This window comes from Ranitomeya imitator, chromosome 5, assembly GCF_032444005.1.
Source record: "Ranitomeya imitator isolate aRanImi1 chromosome 5, aRanImi1.pri, whole genome shotgun sequence".
In the NCBI taxonomy this organism is placed as follows: domain Eukaryota; kingdom Metazoa; phylum Chordata; class Amphibia; order Anura; family Dendrobatidae; genus Ranitomeya; species Ranitomeya imitator.
This window is the reverse complement of record NC_091286.1, coordinates 301,603,809-301,629,846: the sequence shown is the minus strand read 5'-3', so window position 1 is coordinate 301,629,846 and position 26,038 is coordinate 301,603,809. Positions and strand designations below refer to the sequence as shown.

General features: G+C 44.9%; 1 protein-coding gene across 4 annotated transcripts in view; it reads right to left on the bottom strand.

Annotated features, from left to right (window-relative positions):
* The window catches only part of HACE1 (HECT domain and ankyrin repeat containing E3 ubiquitin protein ligase 1), a 163,121-nt gene that overhangs the window by 18,067 nt on the left and 119,016 nt on the right, over positions 1-26,038 (bottom strand). For all 4 annotated transcript variants that reach the window (XM_069726307.1, XM_069726306.1, XM_069726304.1 and 1 more), the window contains one exon: positions 25,383-25,453. In XM_069726307.1, the coding sequence (XP_069582408.1) occupies positions 25,383-25,453 (71 nt within the window). The remainder of the gene's footprint in view (positions 1-25,382; positions 25,454-26,038) is intronic.

The window sequence follows — 26,038 nt, the reverse complement described above, 5'->3', positions numbered from 1 at the left end:
GGAAAGTCGAGTAAGGGGGAGCCCAATTAATAGAGTGTTGCAGTAGTCCAGGCAGGAGTGGATCAGGGCGACAGTGAGGGTTTTTGTTGTTTCCATGGTGAGAAAAGGGCGGATTCTAGAGATGTTCTTTAGGTGTAAGTGGCACGAGCGAGCAAGAGATTGTATATGGGATGTGAAGGAGAGATTGGAGTCAAACGTAACACTCAAGACAGCGCGCCTGCTGCCAGGGTGTTATTATGGTGCCACCCACGGAGAGGGAAACGTCAGGTTTAGGGAGGTTAGTAGATGGTGGGAGCAGAAGAAGTTCAGTTTTGGAGAAGTTGAGTTTCAGATATAGGGCGGACATGATGTCGGAGACTGTGGACAGTCAGTTGTGTTCTGTAGTACAGCGGGAGTAAGGTAGGTCAGGGGATGACATGTATAGTTGTGTGTCGTCGGCATAAAGATGGTGCTGAAAGCCAAATCTGCTGATGGTCTGTCCAATTGGGGCCGTATAGAGAGAAGGGGGCAAACGACTGAGCCCTGAGGTACCCCGACAGTGAGAGGAAGAGGAGGCGAAGTGGAGCCAGAGAACAGAACACTGAAGGAGCGGTCAGAAAAATAGGAGAACCAGGAGAGAGCAGTGTCCTTAATGCCTAGTGACTGGAGCCTAGAGAGTAGGAGAGGGTGGTCAACAGTGTCGAAATCTGCAGAAAGATCGAGAAGAATGAGCAGAGAGTGGTCACCATTACATTTTGCTGTCAGAAGGTCATTGGTCACTTTGATGAGTGCAGTTTCTGTCGAGTGTAGGGGGCGGAAGCCGAACTGTGAAGGGTGTAGGAGGGAGTGAATGGAGAGGTAACGGGTAAGGCGGGAGTAGACTAGGCGCTCCAAGAGTTTAGAGATGAAGGGGAGGTTGGAGACCAGTCTGTAGTTATTTGTGCAGGATGGGTCGAGGGCAGGTTTCTTTAGTAACGGAGTAATGATAGAGTGTTTGAAGGAGGACGGGAAAATGCCTGAGGAGAGTGAGAGATTAAAGATTGTAGTTAGGTGAGTAGTGACGACTGGAGAGAGAGACTGGAGGAGATGAGAGGGAATGGGGTCGGTAGTGCATGTAGTCAGACGAGAAGAAGAGAGGAGCTTGGAGACTTCTTCTTCTGTGATGGGATCAAATGTGGAGAGTGAGCCAGGGGAGATGCAGGGAGGGATGGGAGTCACTGAACTTGGTGTCTGGGAGCAGATTTCCTGACGGATATTGTCTATTTTCTCTATAAAGTGGGAGGCCAGGTCATCAGCACAAATGTCTGTGATATGGGCTTGAGCTTTTGACCTGAGGAGGGAGTGAAAGGTGTCAAAAAGTTTCTTGGGGTTGTTGGATAGTGAGGAGATCAGGGTGGTGAAGTAGGTCTGTTTGGCGAGGTGAAGGGCAGAGTTATAGGTTTTTAACATAAATTTGAAGTGTATGAAGTCTTCTGGTGTGCGAGTTTTCCTCCATAAGCGTTCAGCACTCCTAGAGCATCGCTGGAAAAATCGGGTTTGCGATGTGAGCCAGGGCTGTTTTACTCTGTGTTTGGAGGTTCTGATGGTGAGGGGAGCTACTTGGTCCAGGGTGCTTCTAAGAATGTCATTGTAGTGATGTACCGCCAGATCAGGACAGGAAAAAGAGGAGATTGGGGACAGTGATGAGTGTAAGGAGTCTGAAAGTGTATGAGGGTTAATGGCTTGTAGATTTCTGACTGAATGGTAGGTATGAGTGTGCTGGGCGAGGATTTGTGAGCGTGAAGGAGAGAATGTTGTGGTCAGAGAGGGGAAGTAGTGAGCTATTTAGGTAGGAGCGTGAACACAGCCAGACAAACACCAGGTCAAGGGTGTTACCGTCCTTGTGTGTCTCAGAGGTTGAGAGCTGTGAGAGGCCGAGCGAAGTGGTTAGTGATAGAAGCTGGGATGCAGATGTAGAAGTGGGGCTGTTTATGTCTCCCAGGATACGGGTTGGGAGTTCTGAGGACATGGAGTGCGGCAGCCAGGCAGAGAAATGGTCCAGGAAGTGGGTGGGTGAGCCTGGGGGCCGGTATATGACCGCTACTCTGAGGGAGAGGGGACGGAAGAGCCTGATGGTGTGGACCTCAAAAGAAGGGATTGAGAGTGATGGAGCTGGGGGGATGCCCTGGAAGGTGCATTGTGAGGAGAGGAGTATGCAGACTCCACCACCAGGTTTGTTTGTGGGTCTCGGGGAATGGAAGAATTGTAGGCCACCATGGGAAATGGCAGCAGGGGAGACAGTGTCAGAATCCTGGATCCAGGTTTCAGTGAGGGCCAATAAATTGAGAGAGTTGATCAGAAAGTAGTTGTGCAGTAAGGGAAGCTTGGTACATACAGACCGTGGATTCCACAGGGCACAATAAAAAGGAGATGAGGGAGTGCAAGTAATATTACTAAGGTTAGAATGGTTTTGATGTGAGGTAGGGTAGTGGTTGGGGTTGTGGGATGGGGGCCAGGGTTGGGGGAGATGTCTCCTGAAATCAGTAGGAGTAGGAAGATAAAAAGCAAGAAGTTTTTGGAATTGTAAGAAGTTTTTTTGTGCAGTGTGTTTGGGCAAGATGGGCTGAGGTTTTTCAGGAAGGTGAGAAATGCATGGGAGCTGTACATAGGAGTGGGAAGGAGAGAGGAGCTGATGTGTATGAGTCGTGATGGAGGGGGATGGGGGGGTGAATGTGGATTGCAAGGGAACACAGGACGATAGGAATAAAGCACATGGATAGAAGGGAGAGCAGAGTGTGGGTTACCTGACTGCTGCCCTGACTAACTGCCATGGATAAACTTCCCTTCAACTTGATGCTTGTCTGAATGCGTATGACCCCACACATGCGTGCAACCTTAAGAATGAATCTAAATTTATAGGCCCCCAGTGCAGGGAGAGGACAGCAGGATTATGGAAGCTGGTTAGTTATAAATTAGGGACAGCTGCTCAACCCATCCTGGTGTGGATAGATGATTAAAGATGCAGTCCTGATTACATCTCTACACTAAAAACCTCTCCTGTGATAAACATCTACAGAGACCCCCCCTCCCCCCCCCCCCCGGAGCTACAACAGTGAGTACTGAAAACCATGTAACTCATTATGAATTCTAGCAAAGGAGTTAAATGACATGAAATTACCATTCAGGGTGCTTGTTGACACATAAAAAATCATTGCAATATACAAAGACATTCAGGATCCAGGGAGAGCTGTTTCTTGTTCAAATGTGGTCGTTTTTCAGCCTTCCTTACCTTGGCCATGTCACTGAGTATCGCACACCTTGTGCTTTTTGTTACTCCAGTAATGCTACAGCTCTGAAATATGGCAAAACTGGTTGCAAATGGCATCTTGGCAGCTTCACGCTTGATTTTCCTCAATTCATGGGCAGTTATTTTGCGCCTTTTTTGCCCAACACGCTTCTTGCGACCCTGTTGGCTATTTGCCATGAAACGCTTGATTGTTCGGTGATCACGCTTCAAAAGTTTGGCAATTTCAAGACTGCTGCATCCCTCTGCAAGACATCTCACAATTTTGGACTTTTCAGAACCCGTCAAATCTCTCTTCTGGCCCATTTTGCCAATGGAAAGGAAGTTGCCTAATAATTAAGCACACCTAATATAGGGTTTTGATGTTATTAGACAACACCCCTCCTCATTACAGAGATGCACATCACCTGATTTACTTAATTGGTAGTTGGCTCTCAAGCCTGAACAGCTTGGAGTAGGACAACATGTAAAAAAAGTATCATGTGATCAAAATATAAACTTGCCTAATAATTCTGCACACAGTGTTGCATAATGCATGAAAATAATATACTGTACTTAGTTAACGTGTTTTTTTAGTCTGTCTCAGCCCTTATTTACATTCATGTCACTAGACAAAGAGTAATGTTTTTAATATTAGAGTTAGGACTGTCCCAATTACGGTTACAGTTATGAGGCGGGATGGTTTTCACTTTTTTTTTTTTCATCAAAAACATGTTAACCAAGTACCATACATTATTTTCATGCACGATGCTATTTATTTACTGCAGGGTATTTAATCATAATGTTTCTGTCTTAGTTTTTTCTGTTTAGTGGCTAGTATGAACATGTGCTTAAATACTGCATGCACACCAATCTATGGACCCGTAGAAGCGCATGGACAGCGCAAAACAGCCATAGTCCATCAGGTTTTTTTTTCACCTTCTTATCCCCCTGCCACCTGCACACCACACTTTATCAAGATGTGGATGTCATCTTAATATGAAATAAAATAAATTTAACAGCAAGGACCGGGTGAGTGCTCCATTTCTTGGCTTCTCGTCTCTGTGTGTGTATAATATATATATATATATATATATATATATATATATATATATATATATATAAATATATATATATATATATATATACACACACACACACATATATATATATATATATATACACACACATACATATATATCTATATATGTGTGTATGTACATACCTTACATACACACTTTGTTTATGTATGTGCTTTTCTTCATCCTGTATGTTCGTGTGTTTTTTATATATTTGTTTAAAGGAAGACACAATGGAAGTACTAGAATGAAATGACAGAATTTACTACATGGTGAAACGTCCATCAAAATTTTTAACTGAATGTTTCATCCCCAAAAGGCTTAGGTGAGAAGAGAGCACTAAATATATTGTGTGATTTACAATCTCTGATGCCTTTTGGCTGCGTTTCACTTTTATAGACAACTAGCTGAAGAGCCCGGCGTTGCCTGGGCATAGTAAATATCTGTGTTTAGTTATAGCACCTCACTTCTCTTATTTTCCCATCACACCTCTCATTTTCCCCATCACATCTTTCATTTTCCCCCTCACATCTCTCATTCCCCCTAACACTTGTCATTTCGACCTCACATCTGTCATTTTCCGATCACTCCACTATTTTCCCTCAGTCCTCATTTTGCACTCACAACTTTTCATTATCACCTCACACCTCTCATTTTCACCTCAGTATATACATGTTTGTCATCTCCCTTATATATAGTATACACCTGTATGTCATCTCCTGTATATAGTATATACCTGTATGTCATCTCCCCTGTATATAGTGTATACCTGCTGTGTGTTGTCTCCCCTTTATATAGTATATACCTGTATGTCATCTCCTCCTATATCTAGTATATACCTGTATGTCATCTCCTCATGTATATAGTATATACCTGTGTGTCATCTCCCCTGTATATAGTATATATCTGTGTGTCATCTCCTCCTGTATATAGCATATACCTGTATGTCATCTCCTATATATAGCATATACCTGTATGTCATCTCCTCCTGTATATAGTATATACCTGTAGGTCATCTGCTCCTGTATATAGTATATACCTGTGTGTCATCTCCTCTTGTATATAGTATATACCTGTATGTCATCTCCTCCTGTATATAGTATGTACCTGTATGTCATCTCCTCCTCTATATAGTATATACCTGTGTCATCTCTCCTGTATATAGTATATACCTGTGTGTTATCTCCCCTGTACATAGTATATATCTGTATGTCATCTCCTCCTGTATTAGACCTCGTTCAAACGTTATTTGGTCAGTATTTTTACCTCAGTATTTGTAAGCTAAATTGGCAGCCTGATAAATCCCCAGCCAACAGGAAGCCTTCCCCCTGGCAGTATATATTAGCTCACACATACACATAATAGACAGGTCATGTGACTGACAGCTGCCGTATTTCCTATATGGTACATTTGTTGCTCTTGTAGTTTGTCTGCTTATTAATCAGATTTTTATTTTTGAAGGATAATACCAGACTTGTGTGTGTTTTAGGGCGAGTTTCGTTTGTCAAGTTGTGTGTGTTGAGTTGCGTGTGGCGACATGAATGTGGCGACTTTTGTGAGATGAGTTTTGTGTGGTGACATGCGTGTAGCAACTTTTTGTGTGTCGAGTTGCATGTGACAGGTTAGTGTAGCAAGTTGTGTGCAGCAAGTTTTGTGCATGGCGAGTTTTGTGTGGTGCCTTTTGAGTATGTGCAAGTTTTGTTTGAGGCAACTTTTGCATGTGTTGCAACTTTTGTGCATGTGGCAATTTTTCCGCGGGTGCAAGTTTTGCGTGAGCCTCGTTTTGCATGTGGCGAGTTTTGCGCGTGGCGAGTTTTGCGCGTGGCGAGTTTTGAGCGGCGACTTTTGTGTTTCGACTATTATGTGGCGAGGTTGGTGTATGTGTGGTGAAATGTGTGCTGAGGGTGGTATATGTGTTCACGCACGTGGTAGTGTGTGGCGCATTTTGTGTGTGTGTTCATATCCCCGTGTGTGGTGAGTATCCCATGTCGTGGCCCCACCTTAGCAACTGTACGGTATATACTCTTTGGCACCATCGCTCTCATTCTTTAAGTCCCCCTTGTTCACATCTGGCAGCTGTCAATTTGCCTCCAACACTTTTCAATTCACTTTTTCCCCATTATGTAGATAGGGGGAAAATTATTTGGTGAATTGGAAAGCGCGGGGTTAAAATTTCACCTCACAACATAGCCTATGACGCTCTCGGGGTCCAGACGTGTGACTGTGCAAAATTTTGTGGCTGTAGCTGCTACGGTTCAGATGCCAATCCCGGACATACACACATATACACACACACATACACACATTCAGCTTTATATATTAGACTATAATCTATGTTTAAAATAAAATGTCATATTGCTGTACAGAAGCCGAAGGAAGGTTTAGAGGGAATACAAACCTACATATTGTAGTGGTCTACCAGGGCTTTACTGAATGCAGATATTCTCTGACTGAACATATACATTTGGAAAAAAAAAATATTTATATAAGGCATTATTCAACAGCAGATTGTGGCAACATGACTACTTGATAAATCATATTAACTATCAGCATTTTTCTGGAAGCGATTGGATTACTGTAGGAAAGTGTCTATTGTAAGCAGTTAGGAAAAGGTTAGAAGATGGAAGACTTCTTTGTGTGGGATTTATGTAAAGCTTTGCATTGATGTCTATCCATACCACAGTACTGCTTCATAAACAATACAAGTATCAGAATTCAAGCCACTCCAATATTACTGCAAGGCAGACATACAGCAGGGGACACAATACAGCCATCACAGCTCAAGCTATTCAATTATGACTGTAAGGCGCATATACAGCAGGAGACACAGACATCTCAGTTCTTCTTAAAGACATCTAGCAATCTTAAAAGCTGCAATCATAGATGCATTTGTTTTACCATATCCATTGAATTAATTTTATGGTGTGCAGTCAGGGGACGGAATGTTTGATTTTTTGTCGCTGAAGTGGCACTAAAGCTATGCTTAGACGGAGATGAAATCATAATGGAGAAACACACAGACAGACTGAAGCAGAAGAACTACGCAGTTATATTTGTTAATAGAGACATAAAGAAATACATTTAACCATTAGGAAGCTGAAACTGGATGTATTTCATTCAAGGGTCTGATGGCCAATGATTGCTGACCTGTATTTATATTATTTATATACTAGATGGCAGCCCGATTCTAAAGAATCGGGAGTCTAGAATCCATATATACTTTATTTATTCAAATGTAAGAATAATACAATTAATAAATAATAGTAAGAAAGAACAATAATAATAGGCAGTATATGGAGAAAACACCAAACAAAAGTTCAAAATTGGTGTGAAAATGTCACTGAACCACTTCACAACTAAATATATATAGTTTTGGTAAATGGTATTATCATTTTTTTGACGAAATTCGGCAGGAGCTTGAAGAGCAACATCACTGGGCCCGCCTCCACGCAGTAGAAACTTGCTGTGAGGTAAAAATTCAAAAATCACACCAAAATGGCGGGCGGAGTGTGTCACAGTACGGCACGTTTCTGATTGGTCGCTCGCAGCAGGCGGCAACCAATCAGACACTGGACACTGTTGACGTCACTTATCTCCGGACATTAGCTCCGGACATTAGCTCCGGACATTAGCTCCGGACAAAGCCACGGAAGTTGGCACAAATTGCAGGAAGTAGTATTCTAGGCAATTATATGTTAGATCTACATCTCTACCTCTCTATAATATAAATAGAAAGATTTTCCTTTCTGCAATGTTTAAAATATAAAGGGTGATATATGTATTTTTTTTTGCCTAAAATACGAAGAAAATGTGTCATCTTTAACATCAGGCCTTTTAGAGATCATTTTATCTTCAACTTGCTTAACTGTTCACAATAACAGTAATTTTGACCAGGGGTGCCTGGACTTTTACATGCCACCGTATAACACACACATATGTGTTTGTGTGTATATATACACCGTATATACTCGAGTATAAGTCGAGATTTTCAGCCCAAAAAAATGGGCTGAAAGTGCCCCTCGCGGCTTATACTCGAGTCATGGAAGGCGGGGGGTCAGCGGGTGAGGGGGAGCGACGACGGTTACATACTCACCTGCTCCTGACGCGGTCCCTGCATGTCTCATGGTCTCCGGCACCTTCTTCCTCTGTTCAGCGGTCATGTGGTACCGCTCATTAAAGTAATGAATATGGACTCCACTCCCATAGGGGTGGAGCCGCATTTTCATTCCTGTAATGAGTGGTACCAATTACTGCTGAAAGAGGAAGAAGCTGCCTGCACCAGAGACAGTCTGTCCGGGAGAAGCTGCCAGGGACAGCGCCAGGAGCAGGTGAGTATTAAATATTCACCTGTCCCTCGTTCCAGCGTCAGCGCTGCTCCGTCCTCTGCAGTGACTGTTCAGGTCAGAGAGCGCGATGATGTATTAGTGTGCGCGCCGCCCTCTGCCTGAACAGTCACTGTGGAGAGACGGGACGTTGAAGAGAAGCGACGAGAGGGGAGTATGTCATATATTTTTTTTTTTAATTGCAGCAGCAGCATTATATGTGGCACATTGTTATATGGAGCATCTATGGGGCCGTAATTAACTGTATGGAGCATTATATGTGGCACATTGTTATATGGAGCATCTATGGGGCCATAATGAACTGTATGGAGCATTGTATGTGGCACATTGTTATAAGGAGCATCTATGGGGCCATAATGAACTGTATCAAGCATTATATGTGGCACATTGTTATATGGAGCATCTATGGGGCCATAATGAACTGTATCGAGCATTATATGTGGCACATTGTTATATGGAGCATCTATGGGGCCATAATGAACTGTATTGAGCATTATATGTGGCACATTGTTATATGGAGCATCTTATGGGGCCATAATGAACTGTATGGAGCATTGTATGTGGCACATTGTTATAAGGAGCATCTATGGGGCCATAATGAACTGTATTGAGCATTATATGTGGCACATTGCTATATGGAGCATCTTATGGGGCCATAATGAACTGTATCAAGGATTATGTGTGATTAAGTTTTCCCAGTTTTTTGTGGCAAAATTAGGGTGGTCGGCTTATACTCGAGTATATACGGTATATATATATATATATATATATATATATATATATATATATATATATATATATATATACACAGTCATGGCCAAAATTTTTGAGAATGACACCAAAATTATATTTTCACATGATCTGCTGCCCTCTGGTTTTTATTAGTGTTTGTCTGATGTTTATATCTCATACAGAAATATAATTGCAATCATATTATAAGTACCAATAGGTTATATTGGCAGTTAGAATGAGTTAATGCAGCAAGTCAATATTTGCAGTGTTGATCCTTCTTCTTCAAGACCTCTGCAATTCTCCCTGGCATGCTCTCAATCAACTTCTGGACCAAATCCTGACTGATAGCAGTCCATTCTTGCATAATCAATGCTTGCATTTTGCCAGAATTTGTTGGTTTTTGTTTGTCCACCCATCTCTTGATGATTGACCACAAATTCTCAATGGGATTAAGATCTGGGGAGTTTCCAGGCCATGGACCCAAAATCTCTATGTTTTGTTCCATGAGCCATTTAGTTATCACCTTTGCTTTATGGCAAGGTGCTCCATCATGCTGGAAAAGGCATTGTTGGGCGCCAAACTGCTCTTGGACGGTTGGGAGAATTTGCTCTTGGAGGACATCCTGGTACCATTCTTTTTTCATGGCTGTGTTTTTAGGCAAGACTGTGAGTGAGCCGATTCCCTTGGCTGAGAAGCAACCCCACACATGCATGGTTTCAGGATGCTTTACAGTTGGCAGGAGACAAGACTGGTGGTAGCGCTCACCTCTTCTTCTCCGAATAAGCTGTTTTCCAGATGTCCCAAACAATCGAAAAAGGGATTCATCAGAGAAAATGACTTTGCCCCAGTCCTCAGCAGTCCACTCCCTGTACCTTTTGCAGAATATCAATCGGTCCCTGATGTTTTTTCTGGAGAGAAGTGGCTTCTTTGCTGCCCTCCTTGAAACCAGGCCTTGCTCAAAGAGTCTCTGCCTCACAGTGCGTGCAGAAGCACTCACACCAGCCTGCTGCCATTCCTGAGCAAGCTCGGCACTGCTGGTAGTCCGATCCCGCAGCTGAAACAGTGTTAAGATACGGTCCTGGCGCTTGCTGGTCTTTCTTGGGCGCCCTGAAGCCTTTTTGACAAGAATGGGAGCTCTCTCCTTGAAGTTCTTGATGATGCGATAGATTGTTGACTGAGGTGCAATCTTTGTAGCTGCGATACTCTTCCCTGTTAGGCCATTTTTGTGCAGTGCAATGATGGCTGCACGTGTTTCTTTAGAGATAACCATGGTTAACTGAAGAGAAACAATGATACCAAGCACCAGCCTCCTTTTAAAGTGTCCAGTGATGTCATTCTTACTTAATCATGACTGATTGATCGCCAGCCCTGTCCTCATCAACACCCACACCTGTGTTAATGGATCAATCACTAAAACGATGTTAGCTGCTCCTTTTAAGGCAGGACTGCAATGATGTTGAAATGTGTTTTGGGGGTTAAAGTTTATTTTCTGGGCAAATATTGACTTTGCAAGTACAGTAATTGCTGTTAAGCTGATCACTCTTTTTGTCCATGACTGTATATATATATATATATATATATATATATATATATATATATATATATATATGTATACGTATACTAGCTATTGAACCCATTCTATGCCCAGGTGGCGAGCATTTATATTGGTATATGGTCTCCATCCTGGTATGTGCTGCTCCCATCTTGAGCCCCCATTCTGTCATGTACTGCTCCCATCCTACGCCCCAGTTCTGTCATGTGCTGCTCCTATCCTGCTCCCCCATCCTGTCATGCGCTGCTTCCATCCTGCGCCTCCATTCTGACATGTGCTGCTCCCATCCTGTGCCCCCATTCTGTCATTTGCTGCTCCCATCCTGCTCCCCCATCCTGTCATGCGCTGCTCCCATCCTGCGCCCCCATTCTGACATGTGCTGCACCCATCCTGCGCCTCCATTCTGTCATTTGCTGCTCCCATCCTGCGCCCCCATCGTGTCATGTGCTGCTCCCATCCTGCGCCCCCGTTCTGTCATGTGCTGCTGCCATCCTGCGCCCCCGTTCTGTCATGTGCTGCTGCCATCCTGCGCCCCCGTTCTGTCATGTGCTGCCCTATTCTGTCATGTGCTGCTCCCATCCTGTGCCACCGTTCTGTACTTGGCTGCTTCCTTCCATATGCCCCATACGCTGCTCCATAAAGGTTGATGGCCCCCATAAGATGCTCCATAGTATATGCCCCGTATGCTGCTCCATAAATGTTGATGGCCCCCATAAGATGCTCCATAGTATATGCCCCATATGCTGATCCATAAATGTTGATGGCCCCCATAAGATGTTCCATAGTATAAATGTTGATGGCCCCCATAAGATGCTCCATAGTATATGCCCCGTATGCTGCTCCATAAATGTTGATGGCCCCCATAAGATGCTCCATAGTATATGCCCCATATGCTGATCCATAAATGTTGATGGCCCCCATAAGATGCTCCATAGTATATGCCCCATATACTGCTCCATAAATGTTGATGGCCCCCATAAGATGCTCCACAGTATATGCCCCGTATGCTGCTTCATAAATGTTGATGGCCCCCATAAGATGCTCCATAGTATATGCCCCGTATACTGCTCCATAAATGTTGATGGCCCCCATAAGATGCTCCATAGGATATGCCCCGTATGCTGCTCCATAAATGTTGATGGCCTCCATAAGATGCTCCATAGTATATGCCCCGTATACTGCTCCATAAATGTTGATGGCCCCCATAAGATGCTCCATAGTATATGCCCCGTATGCTGCTCCATAAATGTTGATGGCCCCCATAAGATGCTCCATAGTATTATATGCCCCGTATGCTGCTGGGATATATATAAAAAAAAAAAATAACATACTCACCTATCGTCGCTGGGCGTCGAGTGCTGGGGGGCCTGAGCAGGCAGGGAAACCGGCGCACTGTGGGGGTCAGGTGCCGGAGTCGCCGCTAGCTCAGGCCCCCGACACTTGCTATAGTCACCTGGCCCTGATCCAGTGCTGCGTGCCGCTTCATCTTCCGGGTCCTCTGGCTGTGACTGTTCAGTCAGAGGGCGGCGCGCATTAAGCTCGTCATTGCGCCCTCTGAACGTCACAGGCAGAGGACCCGGACGACGGGTCTCCGTTGGAGATTGCGGTGTGCGTTCAGTGCTTACGCATACCGCGATCTCCTGGGCTGCGTCACTCTGTGGAGTCCAGACTGCGCCGACGCTTGCGCAGTCTATAAAGGCTTCGGACAGAGTGACGCTCCCAGCGTTATATTATAGATATATACCGTATATACTCTAGTATAAGCCGAGATTTTCAGCCCACTTTTTTGGGCTGAATGTGACCCTCTCGGCTTTTACTCGAGTCATTGTCAGTGCGGGGGGGTCAGCGGGGGAGCGGCGTGGTGACATACTCACCTGCTCCTGGCGCTGTCCCTGCATGTCCGATTGTCTCCGGGCAGCTCTTCCTGTGTTCAGCGGTCACGTGGTACCGCTCATTAAAGTAATGAATATGGACGCATATTCATTACTGTAATGAGCGGTACGTGACCGCTTAACACAGGAAGATGTCGCCGGCTCCCGGAGACCATCTGACAGTGAGACGCTGCCAGGGACCGTGCCGGGAGCAGGTGAGTATATCGGGGGAAGTGAGCATTGCGCGATAGTCACCTTCCTCGTTCCACCACTGCGCGCCGCTCTGTCTTACATCCTCTGCACTGTTCAGGTCAGAGGGCGCGATGACGCGATTAGGCTACGCTCACATTAGCGTTTTGCGTGTTTGCGTCGGGCGACGCAGCGGCGACGCATGCATCATGCGTTTTTTTTGCCGCAAGCGTCGGGCGCAGAAAACGCAACAAGTTGCATTTTTCTTGCGTCCAAATTTCGGCAAAAAACGACGCATGCGTCGCAAAACGCAGCGTTTTTGCGTGCGTTTTTATTTGCGTTGTGCGTTGCGTCGCCGACGCAGCGGCGCACAACGCAAATGTGAACGTAGCCTTAGTGTGCACGCCGCCCTCTGCCTGAACAGTCAGTGCAGAGGATGGAAGACAGAGCAGCACGCAGCGGTGGAACGAGGAAGGTGACTATCGCAAGTGCTGGGGGCCTGAGCGAAGAGAGGTGAGTATGTGATTTTTTTTATTTTAATCGCAGCAACAGCAAATGGGGCAAATGTGTGGAGCATCTTATGGGGCCACAATGTATGGAGCTTCGTATGGGGCCACAATGTATGGAGCATCTCATGGGGCCACAATGTATGGAGCATCGTATGGGGCCACAATGTATGGAGCATCGTATGGGGCCACAATGTATGGAGCATCTCATGGGGCCACAATGTATGGAGCATCTTATGGGGCCACAATTTATGGAGCTTCGTATGTGGCCTCGATGTATGGAGCATTTCATGGGGCTACAATGTATGGAGCATCATATGGGGCCACAATGTATGGAGCATCGTATGGGGCAACAATGTGTGGAGCATCTCATGGGACCACAATGTATGGAGCATCTCATGGGGCCATAATGTATGGAGCATCTCATGGGGCCATAATGTATGGAGCATCTCATGGGGCCACAATGTATGGAGCATCTCATGGGGCCATAATGTATGGAGCATCTCATGGGGCCATAATGTATGAAGAATCTCATGGGGCCATAATGTGTGGTGCATCTTATGGGGCATAATGTGTGGAGCATCTCATGGAGCCATCAACCTTTATGCTGCATTGTATGGGTCAAATATTTCTATGGAGCATCTTATATGGGGCATATTTTAATATGGAGCATTATATGGGGCGTATTTTGTATGGAGCATCTTATGGGGCCCTGTTATGATAGGTAATTCAGAACCACAATGGACATAGAAGTCAGAGCACATACAGTGACCTGACAGTAACCCAAAAACATAGAACGAGCTCTGAGACGTGGGAACTCTGCTGACCGCAATCCCTAATCCTCTCCAACCACACTAGAAGCAGCCGTGGATTGCGCCTAATGCTCCCTATGCAACTCGGCACAGCCTGAGAAACTAGCTAGCCTGAAGATAGAAAATAAGCCTACCTTGCCTCAGAGAAATACCCCAAAGGAAAAGGCAGCCCCCCACATATAATGACTGTGAGTTAAGATGAAAAGACAAACGTAGAGATGAAATAGATTTAGCAAAGTGAGGCCCGACTTTCTGAACAGAGCGAGGATAGGAAAGGTAACTTTGCGGTCAACACAAAACCCTACAAATAACCACGCAAAGGGGGCAAAAAGACCCTCCGTACCGACTAACGGCACGGAGGTACACCCTCTGCGTCCCAGAGCTACCAGCAAGCAAGAAAAAACCAAACAAGCAAGCTGGACAGAAAAAACAGCAAACAAAAATAACAAAAGCGGAACTTAGCTATGCAGAGCAGCAGGCCACAAGAACGATCCAGGAGGAAGCAAGTCCTATACTAGAACATTGACTGGAGGCCAGGATCAAAGCACTAGGTGGAGTTAAATAGAGCAGCACCTAACGACTTCACCACATCACCTGAGGAAGGAAACTCAGAAGCCGCAGTACCACTCTCCTCCACCAACGGAAGCTCATAGAGAGAATCAGCCGAAGTACCACTTGTGACCACAGGAGGGAGCTCTGCCACAGAATTCACAACAGTACCCCCCCCCTTGAGGAGGGGTCACCGAACCCTCACCAGAGCCCCCAGGACGACCAGGATGAGCCATATGAAAGGCACGAACAAGATCGGGAGCATGGACATCAGAGGCAAAGACCCAGGAATTATCTTCCTGAGCATAACCCTTCCACTTAAGCAGATACTGGAGTTTCCGTCTTGAAACACGAGAATCCAAAATCTTCTCCACAATATACTCCAACTCCCCCTCCACCAAAACCGGGGCAGGAGGATCAACAGATGGAACCATAGGTGCCACGTATTTCCGCAACAATGACCTATGGAATACGTTATGGATGGAGAAAGAGTCTGGAAGGGTCAAACGAAAAGACACAGGATTAAGAACCTCAGAAATCCTATACGGACCAATGAAACGAGGTTTAAACTTAGGAGAGGAAACCTTCATAGGAATATGACGAGAAGACAACCAAACCAAATCCCCAACACGAAGTCGGGGACCCACACAGCGTCTGCGATTAGCGAAACGTTGAGCCTTCTCCTGGGACAAGGTCAAATTGTCCACTACATGAGTCCAAATCTGCTGCAACCTGTCCACCACAGTATCCACACCAGGACAGTCCGAAGACTCAACCTGCCCTGAAGAGAAACGAGGATGGAACCCAGAGTTGCAGAAAAACGGCGAAACCAAGGTAGCCGAGCTGGCCCGATTATTAAGAGCGAACTCAGCCAAAGGCAAAAAGGACACCCAGTCATCCTGATCAGCACAAACAAAGCATCTCAGATATGTTTCCAAGGTCTGATTGGTTCGTTCGGTCTGGCCATTAGTCTGAGGATGGAAAGCCGAGGAAAAAGACAAGTCAATGCCCATCCTTGCACAAAAGGCTCGCCAAAACCTCAAAAGAAACTGGGAACCTCTGTCAGAAACGATATTCTCTGGAATGCCATGTAAACAAACCACATGCTGGAAGAACAATGGCACCAAATCAGAGGAGGACGGTAATTTAGACAAGGGTACCAAATGGACCATCTTAGAGAAGCGATCACAAACCACCCAAATGACTGACATTTTTTGAGAGACGGGAAGATCAGAAATAAAATCCATAGAGATATGTGTCCAAGGCCTCTTCGGGACCGGCAAGGGCAAAAGCAACCCACTGGCACGAGAACAGCAGGGCTTAGCCCGAGCACAAATCCCACAGGACTTGCACAAAGAAAGCACATCCCGCGACAGAGATGGCCACCAGAAGGATCTAGCCACTAACTCTCTGGTACCAAAGATTCCAGGATGACCAGCCAACACCGAACAATGAACCTCAGAGATAACTTTATTTGTCCACCTATCAGGGACAAACAGTTTCTCCGCTGGGCAACGATCAGGTTTATTAGCCTGAAATTTTTGCAGCACCCGCCGCAAATCAGGGGAGATGGCAGACACAATTACTCCCTCTTTGAGAATACCCGCCGGCTCAGATAAACCCGGAGAGTCGGGCACAAAACTCCTAGACAGGGCATCCGCCTTCACATTTTTAGAGCCCGGAAGGTACGAAACCACAAAGTCAAAACGGGCAAAAAACAGCGACCAACGAGCCTGTCTAGGATTCAACCGCTTGGCAGACTCAAGATAAGTCAAGTTCTTGTGATCAGTCAAGACCACCACACGATGCTTAGCTCCTTCAAGCCAATGACGCCACTCCTCGAATGCCCACTTCATGGCCAGCAACTCTCGATTGCCAACATCATAATTTCGCTCAGCAGGCGAAAACTTCCAGGAAAAGAAGGCGCATGGTTTCATCACCGAGCAACCAGAACTTCTCTGCGACAAAACAGCCCCTGCTCCAATCTCAGAAGCATCAACCTCGACCTGGAATGGAAACGAAACATCCGGTTGACACAACACAGGGGCAGAAGTAAAACGACGCTTCAACTCTTGAAAAGCTTCCACAGCAGCAGAAGACCAATTGACCACATCAGCACCCTTCTTGGTTAAATCGGTCAATGGTTTAGCAATACTAGAAAAATTGCAGATGAAGCGACGATAAAAATTAGCAAAGCCCAGGATCTTTTGCAGACTTTTCAGAGATGTCGGCTGAGTCCAATCATGGATGGCTTGGACCTTAACAGGGTCCATCTCGATAGTAGAAGGGGAAAAAATGAACCCCAAAAATGAAACCTTCTGAACACCAAAGAGACACTTTGATCCCTTCACAAACAAAGAATTAGCACGCAGGACCTGAAACACCGTTCTGACCTGCTTCACATGCGACTCCCAATCATCCGAGAAGACCAAAATATCATCCAAGTATACAATCAGGAATTTATCCAGGTACTCTCGGAAGATGTCATGCATAAAGGACTGAAACACTGATGGAGCATTGGCAAGTCCGAATGGCATTACTAGGTACTCAAAATGGCCCTCGGGCGTATTAAATGCAGTTTTCCATTCATCGCCTCGCTTAATACGCACTAGATTATACGCACCACGAAGATCTATCTTGGTGAACCAACTAGCCCCCTTAATCCGAGCAAACAAATCAGATAACAATGGCAAGGGGTACTGAAATTTAACCGTGATCTTATTTAAAAGGCGGTAATCTATACAAGGTCTCAGCGAACCATCCTTCTTGGCCACAAAAAAGAACCCCGCTCCTAATGGCGACGATGACGGGCGAATATGCCCCTTCTCCAAGGACTCCTTCACGTAACTCCGCATAGCGGCGTGCTCAGGCACAGATAAATTAAACAGTCGACCTTTTGGGAATTTACTACCAGGAATCAAATCGATAGCACAATCACAATCCCTATGCGGAGGTAGGGTATCGGACTTGGGCTCATCAAATACATCCCGGTAATCAGACAAGAACTCTGGGACCTCAGAAGGGGTGGATGACGAAATAGACAGAAATGGGACATCACCATGTACCCCCTGACAACCCCAGCTGGACACAGACATGGATTTCCAATCTAATACTGTTTTATGGAATTGTAGCCATGGCAACCCCAACACGACCACATCATGCAGATTATGCAACACCAGAAAGCGAATAACCTCCTGATGTGCAGGAGCCATGCACATGGTCAGCTGGGTCCAGTACTGAGGCTTATTCTTGGCCAAAGGCGTAGCATCAATTCCTCTCAATGTAATAGGACACTGCAAGGGCTCCAAGAAAAACCCACAACGCCAAGCATACTCCAAGTCCATCAAATTCAGGGCAGCGCCTGAATCCACAAATGCCATGACAGAATAAGATGACAAAGAGCAGATCAAGGTTACGGACAAAAGAAATTTTGACTGTACCGTACCAATGGTGGCAGACCTAGCGAACCGCTTAGTGCGCTTAGGACAATCAGAGATAGCATGAGTGGAATCACCACAGTAGAAACACAGCCCATTGAGACGTCTGTGTTCTTGCCGTTCAACTCTGGTCAAAGTCCTGTCGCACTGCATAGGCTCAGGTTTATGCTCAGATAATACCGCCAAATGGTGCACAGATTTACGCTCACGCAAGCGTCGACCGATCTGAATGGCCAAAGACATAGACTCATTCAGACCAGCAGGCATAGGAAATCCCACCATGACATCCTTAAGGGCTTCAGAGAGACCCTTTCTGAAAATAGCTGCAAGCGCACCTTCATTCCATTGAGTGAGTACGGACCACTTTCTAAATTTCTGACAATATACCTCTATCTCATCCTGACCCTGACACAGAGCCAGCAAATTTTTCTCTGCCTGATCCACTAAATTAGGTTCATCGTACAGCAATCCGAGTGCCAGGAAAAACGCATCAATATTACTTAATGCAGGATCTCCTGGCGCAAGAGAAAATGCCCAGTCCTGAGGGTCGCCACGTAAAAAAGAAATAACGATCCTAACTTGTTGAACTGGGTCACCAGAGGAGCGAGGTTTCAAAGCCAGAAATAGTTTACAATTATTTTTGAAACTCAGAAATTTAGTTCTATCTCAAAAAAACAAATCAGGAATAGGAATTCTTGGTTCTAACATAGAATTCTGAACCACAAAGTCTTGAATATTTTGTACTCTTGCCGTGAGCTGATCCACACATGAAGACAGACCTTTAATGTCCATCGCTACACCTGTGTCCTGAACCACCCAAATGTCTAGGGGGAAAAAAAGGCAAAACACAGTGCAGAGAAAAAAAAATGGTCTCAGAACTTCTTTTTTTCCCTCTATTGAGAATCATTAGTACTTTAGGCCTCCAGTACTGTTATGATAGGTAATTCAGTACCACAATGGACATAGAAGTCAGAGCACATACAGTGACCTGACAGTAACCCAAAAACATAGAACGAGCTCTGAGACGTGGGAACTCTGCTGACCGCAATCCCTAATCCTCTCCAACCACACTAGAAGCAGCCGTGGATTGCGCCTAACGCTCCCTATGCAACTCGGCACAGCCTGAGAAACTAGCTAGCCTGAAGATAGAAAATAAGCCTACCTTGCCTCAGAGAAATACCCCAAAGGAAAAGGCAGCCCCCCACATATAATGACTGTGAGTTAAGATGAAAAGACAAACGTAGAGATGAAATAGATTTAGCAAAGTGAGGCCCGACTTTCTGAACAGAGCGAGGATAGGAAAGGTAACTTTGCGGTCAACACAAAACCCTACAAATAACCACGCAAAGGGGGCAAAAAGACCCTCCGTACCGAACTAACGGCACAGAGGTACACCCTCTGCGTCCCAGAGCTTCCAGCAAGCAGGAAAAAACAAATAGACAAGCTGGACAGAAAAAAACAGCAAACAAAATAGCAAAGCAGAACTTAGCTATGCAGAGCAGCAGGCCACAGGAACGATCCAGGAGGAAGCAAGTCCTATACTAGAACATTGACTGGGGGCCAGGATCAAAGCACTAGGTGGAGTTAAATAGAGCAGCACCTAACGACTTCACCACATCACCTGAGGAAGGAAACTCAGAAGCCGCAGTACCACTCTCCTCCACCAACGGAAGCTCATAGAGAGAATCAGCCGAAGTACCACTTGTGACCACAGGAGGGAGCTCTGCCACAGAATTCACAACAGGGCCCATCATGAACTGTATGGAGCATTATATGGGGCTCGTGATTCAATATGGATATTCAAAAACACTTAACCTACTGATGTCTCAATTAATTTTACTTTTATTGGTATCTATTTTTATTTTTGACATTAACCGGTAGCTGCTGCATTTCCCACCCTAGGCTTATACTCGAGTCAATAAGTTTTCCCAGTTTTTTGTGGCAAAATTAGGGGGGTCGGCTTATACTCGGGTCGGTTTATACTCAAATATATATATATATATATATATATATATAATTATTATTATACATTTTTATAGCGCCATTTATACCAAGGCGCTTTACATGTGAATACGGGGCAAATATAGACAAATACATTAAACATGAGCAAAAAACAAGGCACACAGGTACATAAGGAGGGAGGACTCTGCCCGCGAGGGCTCACAGTCTGCAGGGGATGGGTGATGAAATACTAGGAGAGGGTAGGGCAGGTTGTGCTGTGGTTCAGTAAGTTCAGGATCACTGCAGGCTTGTCGTAAGAGGCGAGTCTTCAGGTTCTTTTTGAAGGTTTCTATGGTAGGCGAGAGTCTGATGTGTTGGGGTAGAGAGTTCCAGAGTATGGGGGAAGCACTGGAGAAGTCTTGGATGCGGTTGTGCGAAGAAGAGATGAGAGGGGAGTAGAGAAGGAGGTCTTGAGAGGATCGGAGATTGCGTGTAGGTAGGTACCGGGAGACCATGTCACAGATGTATGGAGGAGACAGGTTGTGGATGGCTTTGCATGTCATTGTGAGGGTTTTGAACTGGAGTCTCTGGGCGATAGAAAGCCAGTGGAGGGCTTGACATAGGGGAGAGGCTGGGGAATAGCAGAGAGACAGATAGATTAGTCGGGCAGCAGAGTGTAGGATGGATTGGAGTGGTGCCAGAGTGCTAGAGGGGAGTCCAGAGAGTAGGAGGTTGCAGTAGTCAAGGCGGGAGATGATAAGGGCATGCACTAGCGTTTTTGCGGTGTCGCGGTCAAGGAAAGCACGGATCCAGGAAATATTTTTGAGTTTGAGACGGCAGGAGGAGGCAAGGGCTTGGATATGTGGCTTAAAAGAGAGGGCAGAGTCGAGGATCACCCCGAGGCACCGGACGTGTGGGACTGGGGAAAGTGAGCAGCCATTGACATTGATGGATAGGTCTGGTGGAGGGGTAGAGTGAGATGGGGGAAAGATGATGAATTCTGTTTTGTCCATGTTCAGTTTTAGAAAGCGAGCAGAAAAGAAGACAGCAGACAGACAGTGAGGGATTTTGGTAAGTAAGGAGGTGAGGTCAGGTCCGGATAGGTAGATCTGCGTGTCATCAGCGTAGAGATGGTACTGCAAACCGTGGGATTCTATGAGCTGTCCCAGGCCGAAAGTGTAGATGGAGAAGAGTAGGGGTCCTAGAACAGAGCCTTGAGGAACACCGACTGACAAGGGGCGAAGTGAGGAGGTGGTGTGGGGGATATATACACACACACATACATACTGTACATACAGTACAGACCAAAAATTTGGACACACCTTCTCATTTAAAGATTTTTCTGTAATTTCATGACTACGAAAATTGTACATTCACACTGAAGGCATCAAAACTATGAATTAACACGTGGAATTATATACTTAAAAAAGTGTGAAACAACTGAAATTATGTCTTATATTCGAGGTTCTTCAAAGTAGCCACCTTTTGCTTTGATGACGGCTTTGCACACTCTTGGCTCTGTATGCGTCTAATATGTGAGCAGTGTATGCTATATATGCGTCTGATATGTGAGCGGTGTATGTGCTGTATGCGTCTGATATGTGAGTGGTGTATGCGCTGTATGCGGCTGATATGTGAGTGGTGTATGTGCTGTATGCGTCTGATATGAGGGTGATGTGTATGTGCTGCATGTATGCGCTGTATGCGTCTGATCTTGTGAACAGTGTGTGTACAACTTAGTAGACTAGGATCCGAACAGCAGCAGCTAGAGAATAATGTGCAATTCTACATGTGATTACATATGAGAATTTCATTATTTAACCACAATTTGAGTACCATTATCATATTCGCAAGACACAAAGCAGCTTCATTTTAATTGTGTCCCCCTAAAGTGAAGAAACATGACAATACGGACCCCAGGCTAAAAGAGGTTGTGCACTCTTGCACTATACAGTTAGGTCCATATATATTTGGACAGATACATTTTTCTAATTTTGGTTATAGACATTACCACAATGAATTTTAAACAAAACAATTCAGATGCAGTTGAAGTTCAGACTTTCAGCTTTCATTTGAGGGTATCCATATTAAAATTGGATGAAGGGTTTAGGAGTTTCAGCTCCTTAACATGTGCCACTCTGTTTTTAAAGTGAGCAAAAGTAATTGGACAGATTCAATAATTTTAAATAAAATCTTAATTTCTAGTTCGTGGTTGAAAACCCTTTGCTGGCAATGACTGCCTGAAGTCTTGAACTCATGGACATCACCAGACGCTGTGTTTCCTCCTTTTTGATGCTCTGCCAGGCCTTCACTGTGGTGGTTTTCAGTTGCTGTTTGTTTGTGGGCCTTTCTGTCTGAAGTTTAGTCTTTAACAAGTGAAATGCTGCTCAATTGGGTTGAGATCAGGTGACTGACTTGGCCATTCAAGAATATTCCACTTCTTTGCTGTAATAAACTCCTGGGTTGCTTTGGCTTTATGTTTTGGGTCATTGTCCGTCTGTAGTATGAAACGACGACCAATCAGTTTGGCTGCATTTGGCTGGATCTGAGCACACAGTATGGCTCTGAATACCTCAGAATTCATTTGGCTGCTTCTGTCCTGTGTCACATCATCAATAAACACTAGTGACCCAGTGCCACTGGCAGCCATGCATGCCCAAGCCATCACACTGCCTCCGCCGTGTTTTACAGATGATGTGGTATGCTTTGGATCATGAGCTGTACCACACCTTCGCCATACTTTTCTCTTTCCATCATTCTGGAAGAGGTTGATCTTGGTTTCATCTGTCCAAAGAATGTTCTTCCAGAACTGTGCTGGCTTTTTTAGATGTTTTTTTAGCAAAGTCCAGTCTAGCCTTTTTATTCTTGATGCTTATGAGTGGCTTGCACCATGCAGTGAACCCTCTGTATTTACTTTCATGCAGTCTTCTCTTTATGGTAGATTTGGATATTGATATGCCTACCTCCTGGAGAGTGTTGTTCACTTGGTTGGCTGTTGTGAAGGGGTTTCTCTTCACCATGGAGATTATTCTGCGATCATCCACCACTGTTGTCTTCCGTGGGCGCCCAGGTCTTTTTGCATTGATGAGTTCACCAGTGCTTTCTTTTTCAGAATGTACCAAACTGTAGATTTACCACTCCTAATATTGTAGCAATTGCTCGGATTGGTTTTTTCTGTTTTCGCAGCTTAAGGATGGCTTGTTTCACCTGTATGGAGAGCTCCTTTGACCGCATGTTTACTTCACAGCAAAACCTTCCAAATGCAAGCACCACACCTCAAATCAACTCCAGGCCTTTTATCTGCCTAATTGAGAATGACATAACGAAGGGATTGCCCACACCTATCCATGAAATAGCCTTGGAGTCAATTGTCCAATTACGTTTGGTCCCTTTAAAAGCAGGGTGGCACATGTTAAGGAGCTGGGCGCCCACGGAAGACAACAGTCAACTAAGTGAACAACACTCTCCAGCAGGTAGGCGTATCAATATCCAAATATACCATAAGGCTGCCGTCACACTAGCAGTATTTGGTCAGCATTTTACATCAGTATTTGCAAGCCAAAACCAGGAGTGGGTGATGAATGCAGAAGTGGTGCATATGTTTCTATTATACTTTTCCTCTAATTGTTCCACTCCTGGTTTTGGCTTACAAATACTGATGTAAAATACTGACCAAATACTGCTAGTGTGACGGCAGCCTAAAGAGAAGACTGCATGAAAGTAAATACAGAGGGTTCACTGTACGGTGCAAGTCACTCATAAGCATCAAGAATAAAAAGGCTAGACTAGACTTTGCTAAAAAAAAAAACATCTAAAAAAAGCCAGCACAGTTCTGGAAGAACATTCTTTGGACAGATGAAACCAAGATCAACCTGTACCAGAATGATGGAAAAAGAAAAGTATGGCGAAGGTGTGGTACAGCTCATGATCCAAAGCATACCACATCATCTGTAAAACACGGCGGAGGCAGTGTGATGGTTTGGGCATGCATGGCTGCCAGTGGCACTGGGTCACTAGTGTTTATTGATGATGTGACACAGGACAGAAGCAGCCGAATGAATTCTGAGGTATTCAGAGACATACTGTGTGCTCAGATTCAGCCAAATGCAGCCAAACTGATTGGTCGTCGTTTCATACTACAGATGGACAATGACCCAAAACATAAAGCCAAAGCAACCCAGAAGTTTATTAAAGCAAATAAGGGGAATATTCTTGAATGGCCAAGTCAGTCACCTGATCTCAACCCAATTGAGCATGCATTTCACTTGTTAAAGACTACACTTCAGACAGAAAGGCCCACAAACAAACAGCAACTGAAAACCACCGCAGTGAAGGCCTGGCAGAGCATCAAAAAGGAGGAAACACAGCGTCTGGTGATGTCCATGAGTTCAAGACTTCAGGCAGTCATTGCCAACAAAGGGTTTTCAACCAAGTACTAGAAATTAACATTTTATTTAAAATTATTGAATCTGTCCAATTACTTTTGGTCCCTTTAAAAACAGGGTGGCACATGTTAAGGAGCTGAAACTCCTAAAACCCTTCATCCAATTTTAATGTGGATACCCTCAAATGAAAGCTGAAAGTCTGAACTTCAACTGCATCTGAATTGTTTTGTTTAAAATTCATTGTGGTAATGTCTATAATCAAAATTAGAAAAATGTATCTGTCCAAATATATATGGACCTAACTGTATGTACATAGTAATAATGTGATGTGCTTCATTAAAATTCTATGATCAGAAAATGTATCCACCATCCACTAATGACCACTACTGCTACACATAAACATATATAAACAAAACATTTTTTTTGAAAATGACCATGTCAGAGCAAGTGCCACAAAGTGTAAATTTGTGGTTGCATGAGAATTTAAAGGGGTTTGCCGACACGTAGTAACGTACTTAGCAGCTGCCGCCCCCCCCCCCCCCCGTACATCATTTATATCTGGCCGCTGCAGGAGCAGTTTCCAGCTGATCTGTGAGTACTGAGAGTCGGACCCCCAACAATCTCATATTGATCATCTATCCGAAGCATAGTCATCAATACCTTAGTCCTAGAAAAACTCTTTAATAGTTAATTGCACATTTAGCATATATTCTATACATAAATCATGACAGTAGGTCTTGCATACCTGCCTGTTACAAATTGCAAAAGCAATACTCTCTCCTCCTGTGTTAATTCTTGTACAACCTCCCAGAACCACTAGAAAAAAACAAAAACACTGTTAAATTAGAAGAAAAACCCCTTGGATAAAGTAATATACAGGATGATACATCCTATCCACGCGTCCCAATACATCCTATAAACACAACCCGATTAGTGATGAGCGAATAGCACTGTGTTCGGGTCTCCCAGAGCACGCTCGGGTGGTCTCCGAGTATTTTGTAGTGTTCGGACATTTAGTTTTCGTCGCCACTGCTGCATGATTTACAGCTGCTGGACAGCCTGAATACATTTGGGGATTGCCCTAACAGCCATTCCTCACATGTATTTAGCCTGGCTAGCAGCTGTAAATCATGCAGCTGAGGAAAGAAAAACAAAATGTCTGAGCACTACAAAATACTCGGAGATCACGCTATACCCGCGCCCCGATGCACCCTATCCACGCGTCCCGATGCACCCTATCCACGCGTCCCGATGCACCCTATCCACGCGTCCCGATACATCCTATCCACACATCCCATCATGGCACTTTTTTCCCCCATTAAGGCTACTTTCACAATAGCGTCGGACTCGGCCCGTCGCAGTGCGTAGGGCCGACGTACCGACGCTAGCAGTGAATGCGCC